Source organism: Theropithecus gelada, chromosome 1, assembly GCF_003255815.1.
Source record: "Theropithecus gelada isolate Dixy chromosome 1, Tgel_1.0, whole genome shotgun sequence".
In the NCBI taxonomy this organism is placed as follows: Eukaryota; Metazoa; Chordata; class Mammalia; order Primates; family Cercopithecidae; genus Theropithecus; species Theropithecus gelada.
The window spans coordinates 40,381,027-40,405,620 of record NC_037668.1 but is presented as its reverse complement, the minus strand read 5'-3'; the positions used below and the strand labels follow the sequence as shown (position 1 = coordinate 40,405,620).

Sequence of the window (24,594 nt, the reverse complement as noted above, 5' to 3'; positions counted from 1 at the left end):
GACCATGGTAGATAATCTCTGAGGCTAATGTGAGCAAAACAGGACACGTATCTCAGGTCTACAGAGGGGCTGAGCCCCAATTTCCCCATCCAGGAGATGTGAATGCTGATTGGATATTGGATGGAACAGATTAATCATCATTCATTTTTGGCATTTTGTTTTTAAAAGAGTACTTGTCTTTCAGAGGTACACACTAAAATATTCACAGATGAAATACCTGTAAGCTCCCAGGAGTTGCTTAGAAATCATGTCGGAATAAGGAAAGTGTGTGAGAAATGACAGACACAGATTGGCCACAAGTTGGTATGTACTGAAGCAGAGTGAAGAGAAATGGGCGTTCATTAGACTATTCTGACTACTGTAGTATGTATCTGAAACTTTGCAGAATAAAAAATTGAAACTGGGCCGGGCGCGGTGGCTCAAGCCTGTAATCCCAGCACTTTGGGAGGCCAAGGCGGGCAGATCACGAGGTCAGGAGATCAAGACCATCCTGGCTAACACAGTGAAACTTCATCTCTACTAAAAATACAAAAAAAAAAAAAAAAAAAATAGCCGGGTGTGGTGGCGGGCGCCTGTAGTTCCAGCTACTCGGGAGGCTGAGGCAGGAGAATGGCCCGTGAACCCAGGAGGTGGAGCTTGCAGTGAGCCGAGATCGCGCCACTGCACTCCAGCCTGGGTGACAGAACAAGACTCCGTCTCAAAAAACAAAAAACAAACAAACAAACAAAAATTGAAACTGGCTGGGTGTGGTGATTCATGACTGTAATCCCAGAACTTTGGGAGGCCAAGGCAGGTGGATCACTTGAGGTCAGGAGTTTGAGACCAGCCTGGGGAACATGGCGAAACCCAGCCTCTATCAGAAATACAAAAATTATCTGGGCTGGTGGCATGGGCCTGTGGTCAGAGCTACCTGCGGGGCTGAGATGGGAGGATCACCTAAGCCTGGAAGGCAGAGGTTGTAGTGAGCCAAAATTGCACCGCTGTGCTCCAGCCTGGGTGACAGAGTAAAACCCTATCTCAAAAACAAAACAAAACAAAAAAACCCTGAAACTACTTCCCCCACTTTCTTGGCTGTGTAAGTTTGGGCATCATTAAGCTTTCGGTGCCCCAGTTTGCTTATTTGTGTAGTGGGGATCATCATAGCCCCTTTCTATGGGTGGTCATGGGGATTTCAGTAGAAAAGAGCTCAGCACAGAGCCCAGCACACCTAGGCGAGATGGGGGCACGGAGGAGTTAAAGAGGCAGCTGGCCAAGTGCATCCTTCCCTGGGACATGCTGGGAAACCCACCCCCACCCCATTATCACACTTCAGTGCCTCCCCTGGGATAGAATTCTGGTGTGAAAGCGGCAGCCTTCTGAGGCTGGATCTAATTTAAAGAGATGTGCTCCTGTCTCCTCCCTTCTCCCTCCTCCAGATAGTAGGAGATTGCGCCAGCTTGTATTTCAAAAGTTGAGAAAAGCAAATCTGAGAAATGATGCCAAGAATCGGGACTAAATGAGTTCACAGATTGGGAAGGCACTGATAAAGCTGTTCTTGCGCACGTCTTCGGCTCCCGAGGGATTCTCCCACCTACTCCCCCGCCGCAGGCCCCTGATCCACCCTCTGCCGGGAAAGCTTGTCCCCCACTCAGTGCAGAACCAGCTTCGAGAAAAGGAGGCTTTGTGGTTCTCAGAGCATGGGAAGCCCCCCGCAAAGGAGTCTGGACCCACCTTCCACACACATGCAGTCATCAAAGCATTTGTTGTTGAGGCCTCGGTTGTGGGGTGTGCAGAGATGCTCCCGCAGGTCACAGCAAGTCCCTGCCAACACAGAGAGCACGTTCAGTCAGCCGCCCCGAGCCGCCCCTCCCCGCAGCCCTGCACTCCGTCCTACTGGACAAGAGATCCATCATCTCTGTGGCAGGCCGTGCCCTGGCGGGGTGGGCCATCTGGTGTGCAAGGCTCCTGGGTGGAACCGCAGACGGATGTCATGGCCGAGGCCCCCAAGAGTCGGCGGCAGAGACCCCAGCTGCCTCAGATAGGCAACTGACTGATCACGGAAGAGCGAAGGTGGTATGAGGTCTCCTCCCAGAGAGACCAGAACAGCTGGGGGCTGCCAGGTGTGGAGTCAGCTCAGAGCTGGGAGGGACCTCAGGATCCCCAACACCAACGTCCTCTTTTGACAGATGGGGAAACTGAAGCCCTGGGCACCTGCCACGGAGCCAGTTCCCAGAGCGACGGTCCAGTCGGCCCAAACGCGGGCCTTTTCTTTGCGCCCAGGGTGAAAACAATGGTTTGGGAATGAAGCAGCCTGTCAGGGAGCTGGTGGTCTGCCTTATACGATGCTAATTGCTGGTTTGGTTGCTGTTCTGTGGAATATTCTGGTCATCGGTCTAACAATTGTGGTGCCATGGAGGTGTGCCGCTGGGATCTCTCCTGGGGAAAGCGCTTGCTGGCGGCCTCCAGCTGGTACAACTTCAGGGCCACCTCCGCCCATGGCAGGCTGTTCCCAGCAGCCCCTGCCAATGACTGGCACAGGGGTTCTGGGGCCCAGCCATTTCTCCTCAGCATGTGCCTTGTTTAACAGGCCACCTCTGCACCGGAACGCCTCCCAAAGTGCTGGGATGACAGCATAATGTCTGAAGCTTCCCCCATCCAATCCAGCTTCCTCCCCCTCTCATCATTCACAAGTGTTTCCCAACCTTAGCCCACCCCCAAAAAAATCTGTTGCACTTTTTGTTTTCTTTTGTTGAGACAAGGTCATGCTCTGTCACTCAAGCTGGAGTACAGTGGTGCGATCACATCTCACTGCAGCCTTGACCCCCGAGGCTGCCTTAGCCTCCGAATAGCTGGAACCACAGGCGCACACCACCAAGCCTGGTTGGTTAATTTTTTTTTTTTTTTTGAGACACAGTCTTACTCTGTCAGAGTGCAGTGGTGCAATCTCAGCTCACTGCAACCTCCGCCTCCCAGGTTCAAGCAATTCTTTGCCTCAGCCTCCCGAGTAGCTGGGGTTACAGGCGCCTGCCACCATGCCCGGCTAATTTTTGTATTTGTAGTAGAGACGGGGTTTCACCATCTTGGCCAGGCTGGTCTTGAACTCCTGACCTTGTGATCCACCCGCCTCAGCCTCCCAAAGTGCTGGGATTATAGGCGTGAGCCACCGTGCCCGGCCAAGCCTGATTAATTTTTTAAATTATTATTATTTTTGGAGATGGAGTCTTCCCGTGTTGCCCAGGCTGGTCCTGAACTCCTGGGCTCACATGATCCTCCCGCCTCGGCCTCCCATAGTGCTGGGATTACAGGTGTGAGCCACTGCGCCAGGCCTCACACTTCTAACTTACCTCAGTATCTGCTTCCTGAAGGGCCCGACAGACCCCCAAGAGCCCCCAGCATTTAGGACATTAGTTACAACGTCCAGCTTCTTGTTTTTAGACTGTCTCCATGGGGACAGGCTGCCAAACAGTAAGGATGTCACCAAAGGCATCTCCAGAATGCCCGGCAGTGTTGTGATGGGACAAGGACAGCATTAAGCCCTGCCTGGCGTCAGGAGGAAGAGGGCAAGACAGGATCACCCCGATTCAAGACACCGTGGGGCTGTGAAGAGGCTTTCCAGCCAGGCCAGGTTGGAGCCACTTCCTAACTGTGTGACCTTGGGCAAGACAGCCTCTCTGGGGCTCAATCACCTGACTTCAAAACTGGGTTGTTGTGAGTAATGTAATTTTTTTTTTTTTTAGATGGAGTTTCCCTCTCATCGCCCAGGCTGGAGTGCAGTGGCGTGATCCCAGCTCACTGCAACCTCCACCTTCCAGGTTCAAGTGATTGATTCTCCTGCCTCATCCTCCTGAGTAACTGAGATTACAGGCATGTGCCACCATGCCTGGGTAATTTTTGTATTTTTAGTAGAGATGCGGTTTCGCCATGTTGGCCAGGATGGTCTCAAACTCCTGACCTCAGGTGATCCACCCACCTTGGCCTCCCAAAGTGTTGGGATTACAGGCGTGAGCCACCATGCCTGGCCGTGAGAAATGTATTAAATGAATGAATGTCTGACGACAACTCTCAGGAAAGTGGCAGCTGTTGTTATTATTTATCATCCATGAAGGGTCAAGGATCCTCAGGTCCTGCACACATGGGAACCCCCACTCCCACCCAGGTTTCCTCTCAGCACCCAGCCTGGTGCCTTGAATGTGGGTGCTGGCTGCTGCCCGGAGAAAAAGGAGGGGGGCGGAAGAGGAAGGAAGACTGAGCCCGGGAGAGAGAGGGGAGGGGGCGGCGTGTGACTGGGTCATGCAGGCTGGTACCTGGCAGGCAGTCTTGGTGATGGTCGCATGGTTCCCCTTCGACTGGTGATGTTTCGTTACCATCACTGGAGAGTTTACCCCGGTGTTTCTCTGGGGACAAGAAGATCTGTCGTTAGAAGCTGGGGCCCAGCAGAGCAGAGGTTAAGCACAGGGACTCAGGTGTTGGAGTGCCCATACCACCATCCTACAGCGTGGCTTGGACAAGGCACTATACACCTCTCTCTCTCTGCCTCAGTTTTCTCTTCTCTAAAATGGGATCAACAGTACTACGGACCTAACAGGTATTTTCCCCCAGGGTAACATGAGTGGAAACATGGAAGCGTGTGGCACATGATAAGCATGTGACAGCATTCTCCATTCCAAGAGGCATTTCCAGGTTAGGCTCCATGCTCTCCCCCTCTCCCCGCATACCACCTTTGGACATCTGAAGATCAGACAGGGCTCACTGGGGCCCCCACCTCAACAGATGGTGAGGGAGGGCAGGGTGCCCAGGCATGGAAGGTGGTGGGGTAGGTGGGCATACCTTTCTTCTTTGCAGAGGGCCAACCATCAGGTTTTAAGTCTTCATAATCGGTCCAGTCGAACAAGGCCATGTCCAGCGTGGGCATCACCTCCCCATCAGGCCTGGGCTGTGCCTGTTGGAGACGGTGAAGAGGGAGGGATGTTGGAACCTTCGAATCCATGGAAGCAGGAGTGTGGAGTCCCAAGACCAGAGGGCAAAAAAGAGGCTTCTCAGAGGCTACCTCATCCTCTGCTGGGCAGCCTGGAGTCTCGGCCCGAGGACGTAAAGATGGCTGCCGCGGCCGGGCGCGGTGGCTCAAGCCTGTAATCCCGGCACTTTGGGAGGCCGAGACGCGCGGATCACGAGGTCAGGAGATCGAGACCATCCTGGCTAACACGGTGAAACCCCGTCTCTACTAAAAAATACAAAAAACTAGCCGGGCGCGGTGGCGGGCGCCTGTAGTCCCAGCTACTCGGGAGGCTGAGGCAGGAGAATGGCGTAAACCCGGGAGGCGGAGCTTGCAGTGAGCTGAGATCCGGCCACTGCACTCCAGCCTGGGCGACAGAGCCAGACTCCGTCTCAAAAAAAAAAAAAAAAAAAAAAAAAGATGGCTGCCGCAGGCTCCTGTTCCAGTGTTCACTAGGTTAATTTCCTCTCTTTGCAGCCATTACTCAAGAAGAACCATGCAGACACACACAGGTGAGTTACCCACCAGGCCCTCTGAGGAGGGGCGGAGACCACCCGCAGGCTGGGAAGGCAATCTTGCTTGCCCAGGGTCTTTAAGCCCATGACGAGGGAGTTGGGCTCCCTCTCCCATAAATAAAAGCCAAGCCATTCACTGGACTTTCCCATCCCTTCCTCTCTCAGCAGAGGTTACCAGCTCTCCGCGGCACCATTGAGGCCACAACCAGGGCTCAGTCCCACTCACAGCCCAGGTCAGTGGCCCCAGGAATGCAGAGGGCTAGAGGTCCATGGCTGGATCTACACATGGGTCTGTGCGCACTAGGACATGGGCAGGAACTGCACCTACTAGGCTGGGCTGCAGGGGGCTTTGGACGATGACATGGATAACCATGCATTCCTGAGAAACGGTCCGCAGCTTTCATCACAGTCTCAAGGGCGTGCAAGACCCCAAAAAAGGATAAGAAAGATCTGCTGCTAAAAAAGCTTCATTTCTTTTGTATTTTTAGTAGAGACGGGGTTTCACCATGTTGGCCAGGCTGGTCTCGAACTCCTGACCTCAGGTGATCCACCTGCCTCGGTCTCCTAAAGAGCTGGGATTACAGGTGTGAGCCACCCATCGCACCTGGCCTATTTCTTTTTTATGTATTTTTTAATACATATACGTTATTGATCCTTTTAAATAATTTTATTTTGAAAACCTTTCAAAGCCACAGAAGAGGTGCAAGAATGATGCAGTCAGCTCCTATATACCCCTCTTCTAGAATCACCAGTGGGTAGTGTTTTTGTCACATTTGCTCGCTTACTTTCTCTTCACATATATATTTTTTTCCCTTGAGACAGGCTGTTACTCTGTTGCCCAGGCTGGAGTGCAGTGGTGCAATCATGGCTCACTGTAGCCCTGACCTCCTGGGTTCAAGCGATCCTCCCACTTCAGCCTCCCAATTAGCTGGGACCACAGGCACATGCTTTCATGCCTGGCTAACTTTTTAAAGAAGTTTTATAGACACAGGGTCTCCCTATATTGCCCAGGATAGTCTCAAACTCCTGGGCTCAAGTGACCCTCCTGCCTTGGCCTTCTAAAGTGTTGGAATTACAGGTGTGAGCCACCGCGCCCGGCCCACATACCTTTTTTAAAGATCTGACGCAGATGGGTCCAAGTGTTAGCTAATGCTTATTAATTCTGGGTCTTGACGACATGGTTTTAAAAATCACCCTTATTATGCTTCATGTTCCTCTGTATGCAGAAAGCTCCTACCCAGGCCTCGCTGCTCTCCATGCAGACACCAGCATGCTGAGCTGCCGCTTGCCTCCTTGGCTGTCCCCAGAGTGGGCCCCTGGGACCACTTTGCCCTGGACAGTGGCAGCCCCTTGTCAGGATGGAACACCCACCAGGGCTGGAGTTAGACTGGATGAGCAGCAGGAGATCTGGTTTCAATCTAAGCTCTGTGGCCTCCTGCCCCCGTGCCTCAGTCTCCCTACATGTACTAACAGGGTTTTCCATGACATGGGTTCAAGGACCCTTCCAGATCCGAGGCTGTTTGGGGACCCCTTACCTGGGGCTGCAGGGAGGTGACAGGCAGGATCAGGGACTCTTCTGTGGCAGGTGCTGCCTCAAAGGTGGTGAGGAAGAACATGGTGGGGGCCAGGCTGGTGGAGGACTCCTCCATGGCTGCGTCCAGCGCCTGGGCTTCGGAGAGCTCCGCCTTCTTCATCAGGGAGCTGGGACCTCGGACCAAGGCTCGGCCTGAGACACAGGGTGGGGAGCACAGGGGCTGTATCTGCTTGCCACCTCGTGGCGGTCTATAGTAGAACCCACGTTTTATGCTACAAACTGGGAGGTAGCAGGGACCATGTGACAAGCCCTTGGTTCAGCCCCCATCCCTGCTTCCTACCCTTCTTGGGGGGGAGGGGGAGGGGAACTTGGAGGAAAATGTCTTGGAAGAACTTGCAGTGTCACTGGGAAGACAGCGCAAGGATTCTCCCTGTAAAGCAACATTCCAGCAAGTGCAAGTCCAGGTTGGCTGGGCGCAGCCAGATATGTAAGTGTAACAGATGGGAACTAGTAGGATTAACCATGGAAGGCTTCCTGGAGGAGGTGAAGTTTGAGTAGGGAGAAATGTCATGAGGCTGAGAATCATTGCAGTGGCCTTTCAGAAAGCTGGGAGGTGGGAATCACTGCTTACCACACACAAGTGAGAGCATCCTGTGTGGTGATAATTAGTCATCACCCCTCTAATGGAGCACCTGCTGTGTGCTGGGTACCAGATGAGCTGCATCACAAGCATTATTTTATCTAACTACTGCAAGAGCTCTGGGAAGTGGGTGCTCCTTCAGTCTGACCTACAGGGAAGGAAACTGAAGCACAGAGAGGTTAGGTGACTTGCCCAAGGATGCACAGCTCATGAGTAGTAGGGCCTGGATTCAATTCCAGCAGGGCTGGAGTGCAGGGGCTCAATCTTGGCTCATTACAACCTCTGCCTCCAGGGTTCAAGTGATTCTCCCACCTCAGCCTCCTGAGTAACTGGGATTACAGACCTGTGCCACCACACCTGGCTTATTTTTGTTTTTTTGGTAGAGATGGGTTTCTCCATGTTTCCCAGGTGGCTCTCGAACTCCTGATCTCAAGTGATCCGCTCGCCTCAGCCTCCCAAAGTGCTGGGATTACAGGTGTGAGCCACCACACCTGGCCCGGCCTGAGGTTTCACAGCCAGTTGTCAGCAGAACAGGGCCTACCCCGCAAACCTTCTCCGTTCCCCGCCTCCTCCTCTCCATGTCAACTCTCTCAGGAGGCCCGGCTGTAGCCCTGGAGCTGGGGGAGCAGGAGCCCAGCAGGACAGGTCCACACCCCACACGTGCCCTCTAGCTGTCCTCAAGGGTGCCAGCATCCTCCCCCGAAAGCTGACACAGGTGACCCCAGGAGTGGGAGGCTGAAAGTCAAAGCCAGGGGACCCTGACTGGCCTCTGCCCACTTGGGGGGTTCTCAGGCCTCGCAGGGAAGCCAGCCTCAGCTGTTTGCATAAGAGGCGCTGAGGCTCCATTGCCTTCCTGCCAAAGAACCCCGCCACCACCACTGCGTTTGTGGCACTCGGCATGCCCCTAGAGGCAGTCTGGTCACACAGAAAGCTTAGAAGCTGAGTTCCCTGGCTTAGGGCCAGGCAAGGCTGGGAGGAGCCACCTGACTGGAGCTGGCAGGATATGTCTGCTCTGAGACTGAATGGGCACCGGGAGGGGGAAGCCCGGGCCAGCAGGGGGCTAGCTAGCTCCCAGGGGATGTGGAGGAAATGTTCAGGAAGGTGGGAAGGGCTAGGGGTGCACCGAGACAAACAGGGCAGAGGCAGGAGCAGGAGGCAAGTGATGCCTCTCTGGAGTCACCTGCATCCAGGTTGGAGGACACTGATTTGGCCTCAGCACGGGGCTGGGATTAACCAGAGCAATGACCGCTCGTGGCCCTGCCAGCTGAGCCCCAAGTGCCCCACTAACCAAGTCTCTGCAACGACACTGAGGGTAGGTAGGACCAGTCTCTTCGCTTTACAGAGGGGAAAACCAAGGCACAGAAAGAGAACTTGCCCAGGGCCACACCCGAGTAAGTGGTGGAGGCAGGACCTGATCTCAGGCAGACCTGGCTTCAGAGTCTAGGCTCTTAGCCCCTACCCGATGCTTCAGAGTCGAGTAAGGAATGTGCTTGGAGAGCACTGAACTGTTGCTCCATCTCTACTCAGAACTTACAGTAGGAGAAATTTAGGTAGAACTTCCTGATTCAGAAGGATGATCTGTTGATAAGACAGATTCTATTGCAATACATCCCTCTCCTCTTCCCATGCCCCAACCCTAGGCCTCTCCCCGCCTCCTCCCCGTACCAGGTCCCTCTGAGAACCCTCCTCTCCTCTGGATATTCTTCCAGGGACCTCACAGCCCTGATCCGTCCCTGCATCCTGTCCTACTCCTCTCAGTCCATGGCAGGAATTCCCCCATCCCCACCCCTCGCAGCTCTCCAGCTACCTCGGTGCAGCCTCAGCCTGTCCCTGCGTCTCTTGTGCTCCCTGCTGCGTTTCCTGGCCCTCTCCCAACCTGGAGGTCGGTTCTCCTTCTCGGGGTAGGGCACTGCCAACCCCAGGAGCAGGTCCTTGTCCTGCAGCAGGCCTGCAGGACTCTGCTCAGGCAGCGGCCCTTCCGCCTCTGGCAGCCTGGAGGCCTGCCTGGTGGCAGTGACCACAGCCCCATCCTGGGCCTGGCTGGGCAGGCCTGGGCCCCACTCCTTCTTGCCCAGGCCCCGCCGGCGGTGGTGGCTGGCCTGAGGCGTCCACAGCGCTGGGCCTGGGAGGTCGATGTGATTCTCAGGGAGGTTCCGAGCAGGGGTGCCAGGTGCAAGGGCGCCTGCCAGGCTCAGCTCCAAGGGCAGCAGGAGGACGAGGAACAGCATGGGGGCGGTGTGGGTGGCAGGCCCAGCCATTGGCTCCTCCCTGCAAGAAAAGCAACACCATGAATTCGAAGCCCCAGGCCCCTCCTCTGCTGCCCCTCCCCGCTCAGATGATTAAAGCCCAGTTTTTCTCAACAGCCACAGAGGGGGATTTAGACCCTGGAGATATTTGGCAATGCCTGGAGACATATTTTAGTTGTCAAAACTGGGGAGTGCTACTGGCATGTAGAGGTTGGAGCCCCGGGATGCTGCTAAACGCCTGACAATGCACAGGACGCCGCCCTGAAACCGAGATTCATCCGGCCCAGAAAACAAGAATGCCGAGGCTGAGAACCCCCGGCTTAAATCATTTCAGCAGCATCCAAGTTCCAGATCCGTCCGGAATTCCTTTCTCTGCACAAACCTCTGCCCCTTACCAAGTCCCCCAGAAGGGAACTGAGTCCCTCAGAGCTCAGAAATGTGCCTCTAGGCCCTGAGACTTGACTCGGAGCCTAATTCCATACAAATGGAATAATAGCGTTTGAACGCACGCTGTGGGCAGGACCCACGTTAAGAGCTTTGTGTGAATTCATGTCACTTCGCCCTTTCAATAGCTCTCTGAAATGGCTCCTGTTATTTTCCTCATTTTTCTGAAGTGGCAATTAAGGCTCAGAGAGGTTAAGTCACAACTGGTAAGTGGCACTATGTCATTTCTATCCCTGAGCCCTGAACCCCGTGTGGCGGTCCCAGGATGGCCCAGCTCTGCCTTTTTCTTCTCCCACGATGAGCTCTGAGGCCCCAGAATGTTCTGACACTGTCCCTTCCCCTGGCGGAGGGGCTTTGGGGACAGCTTTGCAGACTTGGCTCTGACCCCTGCAGGGTAGACTGAGCCAACCGGACCTAGCCTCAGGAGAGCCCCCTCAGGGGACCCGGTGCCCTCCCTCCACACTGGAGGGAGAAGCTGCAGCTCAGGGGATGGTGGAGGCGTCTGTCAGACTCTGGAGATCTCCTGCCCCCGTGGGCCACCTGCAGCTGCTCCCCCACGCACCCCCCTCCATTGCACCAGCCTCACCGTATCCTGGAGCTGGGCACCAGGTTAGCCAGGCTAATTGAATTTTTATGGCCTCCTGAGTATTCCACTAGGCTGGCAAGGGTGCTTACGCCACCGTTTCTTTGTGATTTGTGACCATATAATTGCCCAGGGCTGAGGAAAGGTTGGTGGGCCTATGATGTGTCCCTGCTTCCTGGCGCCTCTCCCTGCGGCTCCCATGCTGGCTGGCCCACCCCAGTGTCACCTTAGCTGACCCCAAGTGAGGGTGGGAGGGGCGGGGAAACTGCTGTGCCTTTGGAGCCCTGACCACCCACTTGGGGAGGGGAGGGGGGAAACACCTCCTTCAGCCTCACAGGGTCTGTGGTGGCTTCACCTGGCTCTGCCTCCATCCCAGCCTGGCATGTCCTGGTCTCCTGGGATCCTGGGCCCTGGCCTCCACTGCCCACAGCTCAGCTCTTCCTAGAACCATGGGTGGAGACAAGGAGGTGGCCATCACTTTCCATCTTGTCCCCTATCCCAGGGATCCGGCTGAAGATTCTGAGTGAGCCTTGGTGACGTGCGTGGGACCCTGGGACAGGCTTGTTGTGACAACCTTGTCTACCATCACACCTGCATCCGTTCCTAAGGCCACAGACCTTGCACCACAGTCCCTGCTACTGTCCTGGTCACCTCACCAGCAACAGAAGGCACTGCCCCACTGGCCTTGCTTCCAGCCCTTCCCTAACAAGTGTTCTTGAGGCCAGAGCTCAGCAGGCGGGACCTGTGCCCTAGTTCCTGAAGCAGCCCAGGGGGTGGAGGGGCCCATTTTGAAGGCCTGTCACTCAAGCATTGTTCGGGGCAGAGGGAACCTCAATCCTTCTTCCGGGCCAGTGGATTAGGGCTGCTCTCTGGGCTGGTGTTTAGCCTGACTACTGCCAGACTTCGTCCCCTGCTCTTCCTGTGACTGGAAAGGCCAAGCGCATATGGGATCCTGTCCATGCCTGAGACCCAGCCCTGCCTTTCTGTCCTGCAGGGACATGACAGCCTGGGAGAAGCCCAAAGAGCATCCCAGGGACAGGGAAACTTCGGGGCGTTGGCCAATGAATGGAATCACTGCCTCCTCCTTGTCCTGGGGGTTGAGAAGAATGAGGTAGAAAACCCAGACAGCACGGGCAAGAGAGCAGAGGAGGCTCGGCAGAGAGGTGGGCAACTTCTCAGCTAGACTGCTGTCCCCCAGGGACACACAAGGCTGTCAGTAAACCTCACAACCAGCGTCTGAGCCTGGTCACCAGCCTAGGTGCTGGTCTTGGAGGACAGTTCCTCCCCTGCAGAGCCAGGAGATGAACCCCCACTCCCACCCGACTCCAACACCCCCAAGCGGCATGGTCCCACCCGGACTGCCATCTCCCCAAGCTCTGTTGCCAAGACCCTATTTGGCTGTGGGTCTGTTCACTGCGCCCATCCTGCTTCAGGGCCAGTGGAACCCCAGTCTGAGTGCCATCTTTGTTCCCTCCCATGCTTCAAGCCCCACATATCACCCACGCGGCCAGCCTGGGACAGAGGAAATGGGATTTCAGTGTGCAGTGCCAGAGCACCCATGGGGGTGCACCCAAGGGGGCTCCATCCTCTCCCCAGACCCAGCACATACTGGTGGTATGGCTACTCGGGTTGTGACCCTTATCTGCTCAAAACTGTCTATGGCTCCCTATTGCCTTCCCACATAACCACAAACTCCTTACTTTGGCACTTAAGACCTCATGTAATATGGCCCCAATCAAGCTTTGCAGCTCCACCTTCTACTTTCTCCCCTTCACAGGCAACAGAGATTGCTCCCTAGGCCCCAAACACACCCCCGCTTTCTGGATCTCCGTTCTCACTTAGGCTGTCCCCTCTGCCTGGAACCTCTCCCCTCCTCCCTCATCTCTCTCCGTCCAAGTCCTGCCCATCCTTTGGGACTCAACCCAAATGTCCCTTCCTCCAGGAAGCCTCGTTCAGTCCCCTGACTCGAAGTGCTCCCCACCTGGTGCTCCCACATGCCTTTGTCCTGCTCTTGAAGACCTCGTGTGTCATTTTGTGCTGGGGCTGTCAGGTTTTTTTAAGCCCCTGGCTAGACTGGAAGTTTCTAAAGGACTGCGCTCAGTCTCCCCTCTGCTCTGCGGCATCTCCAGGGCCCTGCACATAATAGGCACTAGTAGCCATGGATCAGAACAGAAGTGGATTGAGCACAATCCAATTTATATATCAGGCCGGGCACAGTGGCTCATGCCTGTAATCCCAGCACTTTGGGAGGCCAAGGCGGGTGGATCACCTGAGGTCAGGAGTTCAAGGCCAGCCTGGCCAACATGGTGAAACTCTGACTCTGCTAAAAATACAAAAATTAGATGGGAATGACAGCATGCACCTGTAATTCCAGGTACTCAGGAGGCTGAGGCAGGAGAATTGCTTGAAACCTGGAGGCGGAAGTTGCAGTGAGCCGAGATTGTGACTCTGCACTCAGGTCTGGGAGACAGAGAGAGACTAAAAAAAAAGAGAATTTATACCTCAGCAGAAGATCATAAATAAATCCCCAGGATATGTGAGTGTGTGTGTGAGCATCAGGCATGTATGTGTGAGCGTGACGTGTGTGTGAAGCATGTGTGAGCATATGTGTGTGTGTACTGTGATCATGTGTGAGCGTGAATATGTGCGGGGGTGTATGTGTGTTGTGAGTGTGTGGGAGTGTTCACATGTGTGTGTGAACATGTGTGAGTGTGTGTGTGTGATTATGTGTTAGCGTGAATGTGTGGGTGTGTAGGTGTCTATGTTGTGAGTGTATGTGTGGGAGTGTTAGCATGTATGTGAGCATGTGTGTGTGTTGTGACCGTGTGAGTGTGAATATGTGTGGGTGTGTATATGCATGTGTGTGAGTGTGTGAGCATGCGTGAGTGTGTGTATGTGTTGTGAGAGTATGTGTGGATGTGTGTGAGCATTGTGTGTGTGTGAGCATGTGTGTGTTGTGAGCATGTGTGTGTTGTGAGCATGTGTGAGCGTGAATATGTGTGGGCGTGTACGTGTGTGTATGTGAGCATGTGTATGTGAACTCGTGTGTGTGAGAGCGTGTGTGTTGTGAGCATGCGTGAGTGTATGTGTGTGCACAAGCATGTTTGTGAGCATGGGTGTGGAGTGTGTGCAAGAGTGTGTGTCAGCTGGAAGAGAGGCTGGGGGAAGACTGCACAGGCCCCTCTCTCCAGCCCCAGGGATTTGTACCCAGCTCTTGGCACAGCCCAGCAGCTGAGATGCCAGCCTGGCAGGGAGCCCCCGAGGAAACATGGGCTGCTACAGAAGTCGTGCCAAGGATCCACAGCGACCAAGGGCTCCAATCCATTTCTGTCACTCTGGAAGCCAGTTGGAGGCTGTGTCACAAAGCACCAGGCAACCAGGCGGAAGAAGGAGGGAGCCCCCCTCCACCTCCCTGCAGTCCGGGGCAGTTCTGCCCGGGCTGGGTTGCTCACAAAGCCTGCGCTTCTGGTCCTTGGTCTGCTCCTCCCAGTCAGGCACAGTCAGCAGCCCGGAATGACCCTGGACCAGAGTTGCTGAGGGATGGCAGGAGCATCCACAACCCAGAGCCGGCCCCTTTCACAACTGAGGTCTGATAGCGAATCATTAAAAACAAAACAAATTAAAACAAAAGCAATCGTAATTGTAGGAGCTGCTGTCCCCGAGCAGCTGTGAATCCCAGGCCTTTCTGCGTTTCTTTCTTTCATCCACGTCTCATTTTTCCTCTCGACTGCGCTGTACATCAGGGAGACTTTTCCAGGGTTTTAGAATAGCGAAACCGAGGCTCTGGGGGTGAGGGGGGTGTAAGCCATAAATCCAAGATGGCACAACTGGCAAGTGGCAAAGCCCATCTCAAGCTGGGGTTCTCCTGGCACCCGGCGCACACAGGACATGGTTCTTGTCCCCACTGTCCGTGTGGCCACCTGCCTCCCCCACGCAGCCGCTCATCCTCGCGGTAAGAGGCATCTTCGTCCTTGAGTGCGGTCAGGGACCAGGAGCCACCAGCAGCTGGGAAACAGACACTAACCAGGGAGGAGAACGGGCTTATCTCAAGCCGCCATCCTGTCCCCCATCCTAGGGGAGAATTGGAGAGCTGTCTCCATCTGGGAGGCCGCAGGAAAGCAGCATCATCATATGCAAACGAAGGCGATGAATCGAGCCTGGAGTCAGCCTTGATTCCTGAGCCCCTCCCCCACAACAACCTTGCATTTGGGGGCCAGGAGACTCAGGGGATCCTGCCCCGCCTGCCTGAGGGACAACTGTGGAGCTCGGCCCCCAGGCTTCTTGGGACAGCTGTCAGACCAGCATTCCTGCGGCGCTGATCGGCCTTCCTGTTGCATAGTGGGTTGGGGGGAGCAAGTCATGGCTGGCCAAGGCGGGTCCGATGGGAATCCTGGGTCAGGGATATCAGTGATGCTCAGATGGCGCGGATTATGGTGTGAAGCAGACAACCCCCCATTGGGAGAACCTCATCAGCCTCCCTCCCTTAGCCCGAGTCTACTCCTCATGTGCCAAAGTGACAAATTTGTGCGACTGTATTTGGCAGGAATGTTTCAGGGGTTCTGTAAGCATCTGATTCTAGCTTCACTTTAAAAATAAATTTTTAAAATTATTTTGAAAACTGTAGTAAAAATAACAGACACTCTCAAATACATTCTCTACCCAATTTGAACATGGGCACGGCCCCATCATAACTCGGGCTTCTGGTTCACTGAAGAGTATTCCAGGGATGTAAGGTGAGCAGTTGCAAAGACTCACTACCATTTGCAGCTATTTAACTGCATGCTCCAGGATTTTCTGAACGTGAACAATCCAAGCCAGTTAGAAGCGCAGCCACATACCCATGAGTGTAACGGACATCCATTACATTATTTTATATCGTGGAGAACAGCTTCTCTTTTTCTCATTGGTTTACTTTATTTATATTTGTTTATTTATTTTGAAACAGAGTCTCGCTCTGTCACCCAGGCTGGAGTGCGGTGGCACAATCTCAGCTCACCACAACCTTCGTCTCCCGGGTTCAAGCAATCCTCCTGCCTCAGTCTCCTGAGGGATTGCAGGCGCTGCCACCACGCCCAGCTAATTTTTGTGTTTTTAGTAGAGACAGGATTTCACCATGTTGGCCAGGCTGGTCTTGAACTCCTGACCTCAAGATCCACCCGCCTCGGCCTCCCAAAGTGCTGGGATTACAGGTGTGAGCCACCACACCTGGATTTACTTTATTTATTTATTTATTGAGACTGAGTCTCGCTGTGTCACCCGGGCTGGAGTGCAGTGGCGTGATCTTGGTTCACTTCAATCTCCACCTCCTAGGTTTAAACAATTCTCTTGCCTCAGCCTCCTGAGTAGCTGGGATTACAGGCACGCACCACCATGCCCAGCTAATTCTTGTATTTTTAGTAGAGACAGGGTTTCACTATGTTGGCCAGGCTGGACTCGAACTCCTGACCTCAGGTGATCTGCCCACCTTGACCTCCCAAAGTGCTGGGATTACAGGCGTGAGTACCATGCCTGGCTTGAGCCACCGCGCCCAGCAGTTTACTTTAAAATAAGTAAATATTAGTCCTGGCTACTTGGGAGGCTGAGGCAGGAGGATCCCTTGAGCCCAGGAGTTTGAATTCAGTCTGGACAACATAGTAAGTCCCTGTCTCTAAAAAAAAAAAATTTTAACAAAAATTAAACTAAGTATTATAAACTGGGGCAAAGCAGCTGTTGCACAGAATCTAGGCGGGAGAGGCCAAAGAGAGTTAGTCTGGTCGCAAGTAGGGCTTAAAGTTGTGTTTTGTCTGCATAAAATAGAGAAATTTTTGATTTGGGGAAAGGAATTCTTGGTGGTGGTGGGGTGCTACACTGCTTATAAAACACTGTTTTGTTGGTTTTATGTATTAGGATTATGGGTCGAATTTCATTTGAGAAAACATTTGCACTACTCAAAACATTTATTTTTGGCAGGGAGTAGGGGAGGAGGACCACTGGGCCATTGGATTAGGTGGTCTCAAAGGCCCTGTCTGCCAAGGGAGCCTGAGAATTTATGATGCATGATGACAAGGCTCCTCCATCTGTCTGTCTGTTCAACTGCCAGCCGCCTATGGGGAGGGGTGACAGATAATAGCCATAGGGTGTGGATTGGGCCTCCAGGGGCTAGGGACAAAATATTCTTCCCTTCCGGATACTCCCAACCTAGGAGCTCTGTGGGGAGGAATTGTATCCCCAGATTCAGATTTTGTTGAATGCAGGAATCATCTCAGATTTTATGTCTCTATAGTTCCAGGAAGACTTTAAGATTTTTTGTTTGTTTGTTTATTTGTAGACAGGGTCTTGCTCTGTCCTACAGGCTGGAGTACAGTTGTACCATCATAGCTCACTGGAGCCTCGACCTCTCCAGCTCAAGCGATCTTCCTGCCTCAGCCTCCTAAGTAGCTGGGACGATAGCCACATACCATCATGCCAGGCTAGTTTTTTCTTATTTTTCATTGAGATGAGGTCTCTCCCTATGTTGCCCAGGTTGGTCTCGAATTCCTGGCCCCAAGTGATCTTCCCACCTTGGCCTCCCAAAGTTCTGGAATTACAGGCGTGAGCCCCGGACCCAGCAGTTGCTTTAACTTGAAATTGATCTACCCAATTTTCCCTCTGGCTACTCCTCATCACTCACATGGACACTTCCTGAAATGGCAGGAATTGGAGATGGGTGGTGCAGTCCTCAAGCCCCGTCTGCTCTTAGCAGAGTGTGGCCACTGTGCAGTCAGCCCCAGCTCTAGTTAGGGCATCCTGGAACCCCGGCCCCCTAGGAGCCGACTTCTGTCTTCTTCCGGTGGAGCTGACACCCCCAGGGTTGGAAAGTGGGTAATTTTCTTGTTCAGTCAAAGCAGTCATACCCTACATGAGAGTCAGGGAGCAACTGTGTGGATTCTAAATTCATTCCTGGGCTGGGCTCTTCCCAAGGTAATTTGGGATGCGAGTGTTCTAATCGCCCTTCTGATCCCTCCCAACATCTCCTCCCTTCATGAGTCTATTTCCTTGTCTGTGAAATGGGATTATTAGGCTGCCGTGAGACTTGACTACTTAGGAAGTCAGTGCTTCAGTATGGGTGGGTGGTGGTGGTGTTCCAGGTATGGATAGAGCCTGGCAGTGCAGGTGGAGTAGAGGACAGGGCAAGTGAGACTCACAGCAGCTGCCCTGCTGGGTGTTCACTGGCATACTGGTGCCTTGATCATCCTGGGCTAGTCCCTACTCATCTCCCTGCCTCCCTGTGGCTCTGTATCCCCCAAAGTGCCACCTTGCCAATAGGAAGGGGCCTCTCAGCAACCCTTAGGCCTCAGAGCAGTCAGAGCCCCACCCACTCCTTCAGAGGTCTTTCTCCGGCACAGAGCTCTGCCTCTTGCTCTGCTGGGGACTGCTGCCTCCTTGCGATGGAGATCGCAGGGGAGAGTGAAACCCGGTGGTCAACCACTAGCTGAGCCCCTCTGTGTGCAGAACCAGGATGCCAGACAAGGGCACCTGCTCCAGTCTGAAGGGAGAGACCTGGCTTCTGCTCCTCGAAACCACCAGTCTGAGGGGGGTCACATAGTCCTGGCTCATTGGGATAGGAGGGAGCCAGGTCATGCCTTAGAAGACTCTATGACTATTGGGGGACCCAGTCCCTGCCCGCAGAGTGCTTTCAATCTAAGCCAGAAGCAGCCCCTGCCCTGGGGAAGCCTCCCATCTAGCAGGGGAGATACAGTTGCTGTCCTCAGGAATTTCCCAATCTGATAGGAGAGGCACAGCTCTGGCCTCGGGAGGGTCCCAGAACAGGGAGCTGCTGATCTGCCCGCCAAGACACAGTCCTTGCCTCCGGGTATCCCCACTGATAAGGGAGACCAGTCCTGGTGAGAGGTCACAGGTCTAACGAGAGGTGGAGGCCCAGACATCACTATTACTGATTCCAACCCACAGATGTCAGCCCAAACCCACTAAGCTGGCCCATGGGAGGGCCCTCACTGAGCAGAGCAGAAGGAGCTAGACAAACTGGGCAAGTTTCTCAACTCCTCTGGGCCCCAGTTTCCTCTCTTGTGAAATGTCAGCTGTCATGAGGATTGGGGAGTAAAAGCTTTTTTTTTTTTTTTAAATTTTTGAGACGGAATCTCGTTCTGTTGCCCAGGCTGGAGTGCAATGGCACCATCTCGGCTCATTGCAACCTCTGCCTCCCGGTCTCAAGTGATTCTTGTGCCTCAGCCTCCCAAGCGGCTGGGATTACAGGCATGCGCCACCACACCTGGCTATTTTGTTTTGTTTTGTTTATGTTTTTTGAGATGGAGTCTCGCTCTGTTGCCAGGCTGGAGTGCAGTGGCGCCATCTAGGCTCGCTGAAATCTCCGCCTCCTAGATTCAAGCGATTCTCCTGCCTCAGCCTCCCGAGTAGCTGGGACTACAGGTGCAGGCCACCACTCCCAGCTAATTTTTGTGTTTTTAGTAGAGACGGAGTTTCACCATATTGACTAGGATGGTCTCGATCTCTTGACCTCGTGATCCGCCCTCCTTGGCCTCCCAAAGTGTTTTTTGTTTTTTTGAGACGGAGTTTTGCTCTTGTTGCCCAGGCTAGAGTGCAGTGGTGCAATCTCGGCTCACTGCAACCCCCGCCTCCCAGGTTCAAGCGATTCTCCTGACTCAGCCTTCCGAGTAACTGGGATTACAGGTGCCCGCCACCATGCCTGTCTGATTTTTGTATTTTTAGTAGAGATGGGGTTTCACCATCTTGGCCAGGCTAGTCTCAAACTCCTGACCTCATTATCCACCCGCCTCTGCCTCCCAAAGTGCTGGGATTACAAGCGTGAGCCACCGTGCCTGGCTGGGGAGTAAAGGATAAAGTAAATGGGACACAGAGAGGGTGAAATAAACAGTAGTTGTTACTATGGGAAGGGGAGACAGAGGGAGTAAGGTGGCGGGAGTGGGTGTGGTGGGGGCCGGGGAGTTTCCTGGGAGCATTTGTGCATCTGTGCCTGGGTGTGCAAAGGGGCAGGCGCAGGTGGCTGTGTCCTCTGTCCTCAGTGGGGTGATCGATGGCAGGGCAGGACCGTCCTAGGCCAGCCTGGAGGGGACCATTGTCTTGGCAAATGAGGTTTGGCTTCCCTGCAGGGGCAGCTCCATCTGCTTTTATTGTTTCCGACAGCAGCCTTGGGATTTTCAACCCAACCCAGGCCTCACACCTTAAAAAACCTGTATAGGGGCTTTGGGGGAGTTTGTCAGAGGCCCCACCCATCCAAAGGCCACCAGCTTTCTGCTTCCCTCACCCAGTATTCCCTACTCACCTCCTGAGCTCGAGTCCTACCTCCTGCTAGATTATAGGTACTTGTGGCCCCTCTTCCTGCTCTCCTAGGCAATTTGGGGGTGGGGGGAAGCAAGCCTCAGCCCCCATATTCATCAAACTTCATTATCTTAGTACCTAGACCATTTAGCTCTGGCAGAGGCTGATGTGGAGTGGACAGACTCCTGGAGTCAGACCATCCTGGGTGTGGATTCTGGCTCCAGCACTGAGTGGCTGTGTGACCCTGAGCAAGTCAATTAACCTCTCTGGGCTTCATTTCCACATCTGAAAAATGTGTACATTTGTTTGGGTATCATCTACTGTTCTAGGCCCAGAGCTTTATATGCTTTATTTAACTTGACCCTTTGATATATATATACATATGTTGTTTTGTTTTGTTTTTATTATTTTTTTTGAGACAGAGTCTCACTTGTTGCCCAGGCTGGAGTGCAGTGGTGCAATCTCGGCTCACTGAAGCCTTCGCTCACTGCAACCTGTGCCTCCTGGGTTCAAATGATTCTCCTACCTCAGCCTCCTGAGTAGCTGGAATTATAGGCGTGCGTCACACTTCCCAGTTAATTTTTGTGTGTGTGTGTGTGGTTTTTTTTTTGTTTTTTTTTGTTTTTTTTTTTTTTTGAGACGGAGTCTCGCTCTGTCACCCAGGCTGGAGTGCAGTGGCCAGATCTCAGCTCACTGCAAGCTCCGCCTCCCGGGTTCACGCCATTCTCCGGCCTCAGCCTCCCGAGTAGCTGGGACTACAGACGCCCGCCACCTCGCCCGGCTAGTTTTTTGTATTTCTTAGTAGAGACAGGGTTTCACCGTGTTAGCCAGGATGGTCTCGATCTCCTGACCTCGTGATCCACCCGTCTCGGCCTCCCAAAGTGCTGGGATTACAGGCTTGAGCCACCGCGCCCGGCCCTGTGTGTTTTTTTTTTAAGTAGAGATGGAGTCTCACCATGTTGGCCAGGCTGGTCTCGAACCCCTGGCCCCCAGTGAGCTAACTGCCTCCGCCTCCAAAGTGCTGGGATTATAGGTGTGAGCCACTGCACCTGGCCCGAAGTGGATAATATTTTTCAGATGGTAATAGTAACAATGGCTGTGTAGGAACATTAAGACAATGGCCTGAGGGACTTGTCCAAGGTTGCCTAGTAGAGCATGTGATAGAGCTGGGATTCAAACCCGCAGCCATCTGACTCCTCGGACTCATCCTCCCTGCTCCATCGCATTCCTAGCCGAGACTGCTCTTCATGCTGCCATTCAGTAACCAACACCAGTGCAGCTGCTTTGAGTCCCAGGGTAGGTGGCATGAGCTGGGGTCTGACCCAGAGCCTGGTACACCCGAAAACCATTAAGTCCTGCAATGAGCTCCTTCCAGTTGCTGTGGGTTCCAGCAGGAGCCTCATCCCTCATAACCACCCCTTCAACCCCATCCCATCAAGGGAAGTCTTGGTTTGGGGCATGGGACATTGCCAAGCTGGGACCTGGGGTGGCAGAGCCTCTACTGGCAAAGATTCAGCCATCTTCCCACAGCCTTCTTCTTCTTGGGGACCATTGGCCACAGCGGCTCACCCCTGAGAGGGAAGGCTGGAGTAGGGCAAGCAAAGAGGGCCAGTCAAGCAAGAGAGAGGCAGCTCCAACCCATTGGGCCAGAACAGGGGTGCTGCTATGACCTGCCACCCAGGAACACGCCCACGCCTCTGAGGGAAGTTCCTGGTCTTCCCAGACTGTGTCGTCAGGGAGGCCAGGATGCAAGTCCCTGCCCCATCACATTCCTGGCCGACACACATGAAGGAACTCCCTCCAGGTCCTGTAGCTGCTAAGTGATCAGCTGGGCTTCACACCCATCTGCATGGCTGGGGTGAGCCACTTCCCTCTCTGGTCTCAGTTTCGACCCCTATAATCAGGCACAGAGACCACCTTCATTTCCCAGAGTTATGCTGGGCCTCAGTATCAGAGGGGTTTCCGGGCAGCTTGCTCCCCCTCCAACCTCCCTAGCCAGAGGGCCGGCTCCGCCCTGGCCCCGCCAGCGGGACCCAGCAGAACTCAGCAAGACACTGGGGCTTGCAGTTTTCAGTTCATTCCCGTGCCTTTGACCAGGAATCACATTCAATATAACAGGTGTGCACAGAGCCTCTACTGCGTGCTAGGCACTGGGACCACAAGCAGGAGACCCAGCCCCCACCCAGGGAGGAGCAGACTCCTCCCAGATAGCGATCATGCCGTGCAGTTCACAAGAGACAGGGAGGCAAGGGAGTGCAGGGGGGCTTCCCACAGGAGGGGACATCAGACCTCCTTGGTCACCAAAGACGGAAGGGCTGAGATCAAACATAGGGCAGGGCAGAAAGAGCCCTAGCAAAAGTCCAGAGGAGGGCAGGCCGTGGAGATGGTCAGCTCTCCATCGTGGCTGCAACCTGGGACGCAGAGGGGGCAATGCTGGGAGGCAGGCAGGACAGGGATAGGCTGGGCTGAGATCTCTGTAGTTAACTGAGTGGCCACAGGGAGCCACTGAGGAGTATGGATTGGGGAAGGGGATGAATTGAATAGTGGGGAGGAAGGCAGCGGAGAGGGCAGGGAGGAGCTGAGCAAGGTTCCTGAGCCTCTGAGCTGGCTTTGCTGCAGAAGGCAGGGGGCAGAGATGGTGTGAAGGGCTGGGTTCACCAAAGTAGAGCCTGTCTGCCAGGTAGGATTTTGAGCAGAAGCCTGGATGTGGGATGTCGCAGGGATATCCGGCCGTTCTTGCCTCTAAAGAGAAAGGCTCCAGTTGCCAGCCCGGCTGTGGCTAAAACAAGAACTCAGCCAGAGGAGCCTGGAACCTGCCAGCTGAGAGGTTTCTCTCTTCTGAAGTTGCTCTCATTAAGACACTCAGGCCATGTCACTGCCAGACTCCTGGAGTGGTGTGTCACCTGTTATGACAACCTAGACAGTGGTCAGGGGGCTTGGGCAAGCACACAGCAGGTCCAGGAGCCAGCAAGACAATCCCTTCAGAGGAAAGGAAGCGGCCTGTGAGCTGGTGCCCCTATAAAAGACATCAGGCCAAGACCTAGGTTCAGAATTGCGGGTGAGTCACAGGATGCCTGCTGATTAGCGACCAGCTGTTGGGAACATCAGCACAGCCACACTGATCTCATCTTGAAAAAAAGTGACCTGTGGACCCTGATTGTTTTAGCTGATTTTAAGACAAGCAAAGAGGAGGAGAGAGAGAAAGAGAAGAGTGCTTGCAAGGGTGTGGACGCCTGTACGGGCACGAGGAGGTGACGGTGATAGGAAGTGTTTTGGGGGAAGAGGCTGTGGTTGGGGGATTACTCTGAAGTGCCTCTAAGCCTTGACTTTGAGATCCATTTCTGTGGAGCCCCCTGTCCCCACCCCACCCCAGGTCTGTAGACTCCCCTCCCTTTCCCTCCCCTCCTCCCCTCTCCTCCCCTCCTCCCCTCTCCTCCCCTCCTCCCCTCTCCTCCCCTCTCCTCCCCTCCCTTCCTCCACAGGGTGTGTGAATCAGCACCAAGCGGCACCCCACTATTTCCACTCACATCCCTATAGGTAGCGACTAGCACCATCCCTGTTTTGTGATAGGAACGTTGAGGCTCAGGGAGATGCATTCCTTTGTCCAAGATCACTCCCAGAGTCCCCGTGTCCCTGACCCCAGACGCATGGTAGTGAACCGGTTCCAGACGCCGTGTGTCACTAGGCTGGGAGGTGGGCAGCGTGGAGGGAGCACGTCGGGCCGACAGGATGGCCCAGGGAGCACCCAGCTGAGGAAAGCAAGAAAGACTTGGCGGGAAACCCCAGCCCTCTCTCATCTCATACCCGGGCCCCAAAGGCGGCTGAGATCCTTGGCGAGCAGAAGGGGAAAAGCCAAAAGCCGGCGGTGGGGAGAGGGAGGGGCAGAGCGGGAGGCCACAGGCGAAAGACCAGCGCCGTCGGGGGAGCCAGGCTGAGTACCGTCCTGGGCACAGACGGGAGGGCGCGGGGCCACCGGCGGTGCTGGTTCTGGGCGCACTCAGCGTCCCCCGGCCACACACCCCAGCCTCCTGGGAGGCCTCGAAAGGGGTGGGAGGGCACGCCCGCCAGCTCTGCCCGGGGCTCAGGGAGTCTTCGAAGGCTTCTTCCAACGGTGGTGGACTGGGGCCCCCAGTCTGAGAGACCACCCGGAGACGCAGAGACAGAGAGACAAAGGGAGACTGGGTCCCGGAGAGAGAAAGTTAGTGCCGAGGAGAGTGGGCGCGAGCCGGGACCCCGGAGGGCGGCGAGGGCGCGCGCGAGGCCGAGTGTCAGAGCGTGGAAAAGTGGGCGTCCAGCGGCGGGTGGACGGATGGGGAACCCTGGAGCAGAGCCAGGGGCCGTGGGGAGACGCGGCAAGGAGAGGAGGCGGCGGAAGGACTGGCGG

The 24,594-nt window shown here is 54.5% G+C and overlaps 1 protein-coding gene across 1 annotated transcript in view; it reads right to left on the bottom strand.

Moving 5' to 3' along the window:
- DRAXIN (dorsal inhibitory axon guidance protein) overlaps positions 1-24,594 on the bottom strand; it is a 29,792-nt gene that overhangs the window by 4,180 nt on the left and 1,018 nt on the right. Inside the window, exons 2-6 of the mRNA XM_025401751.1 lie at positions 9,469-9,929; positions 7,023-7,213; positions 4,807-4,918; positions 4,284-4,373; positions 1,711-1,800 (exon numbers count right to left, since the gene is read on the bottom strand). Of these exons, the coding sequence (XP_025257536.1) occupies positions 1,711-1,800; positions 4,284-4,373; positions 4,807-4,918; positions 7,023-7,213; positions 9,469-9,919 (934 nt within the window). The 5' untranslated portion in view covers positions 9,920-9,929. The remainder of the gene's footprint in view (positions 1-1,710; positions 1,801-4,283; positions 4,374-4,806; positions 4,919-7,022; positions 7,214-9,468; positions 9,930-24,594) is intronic.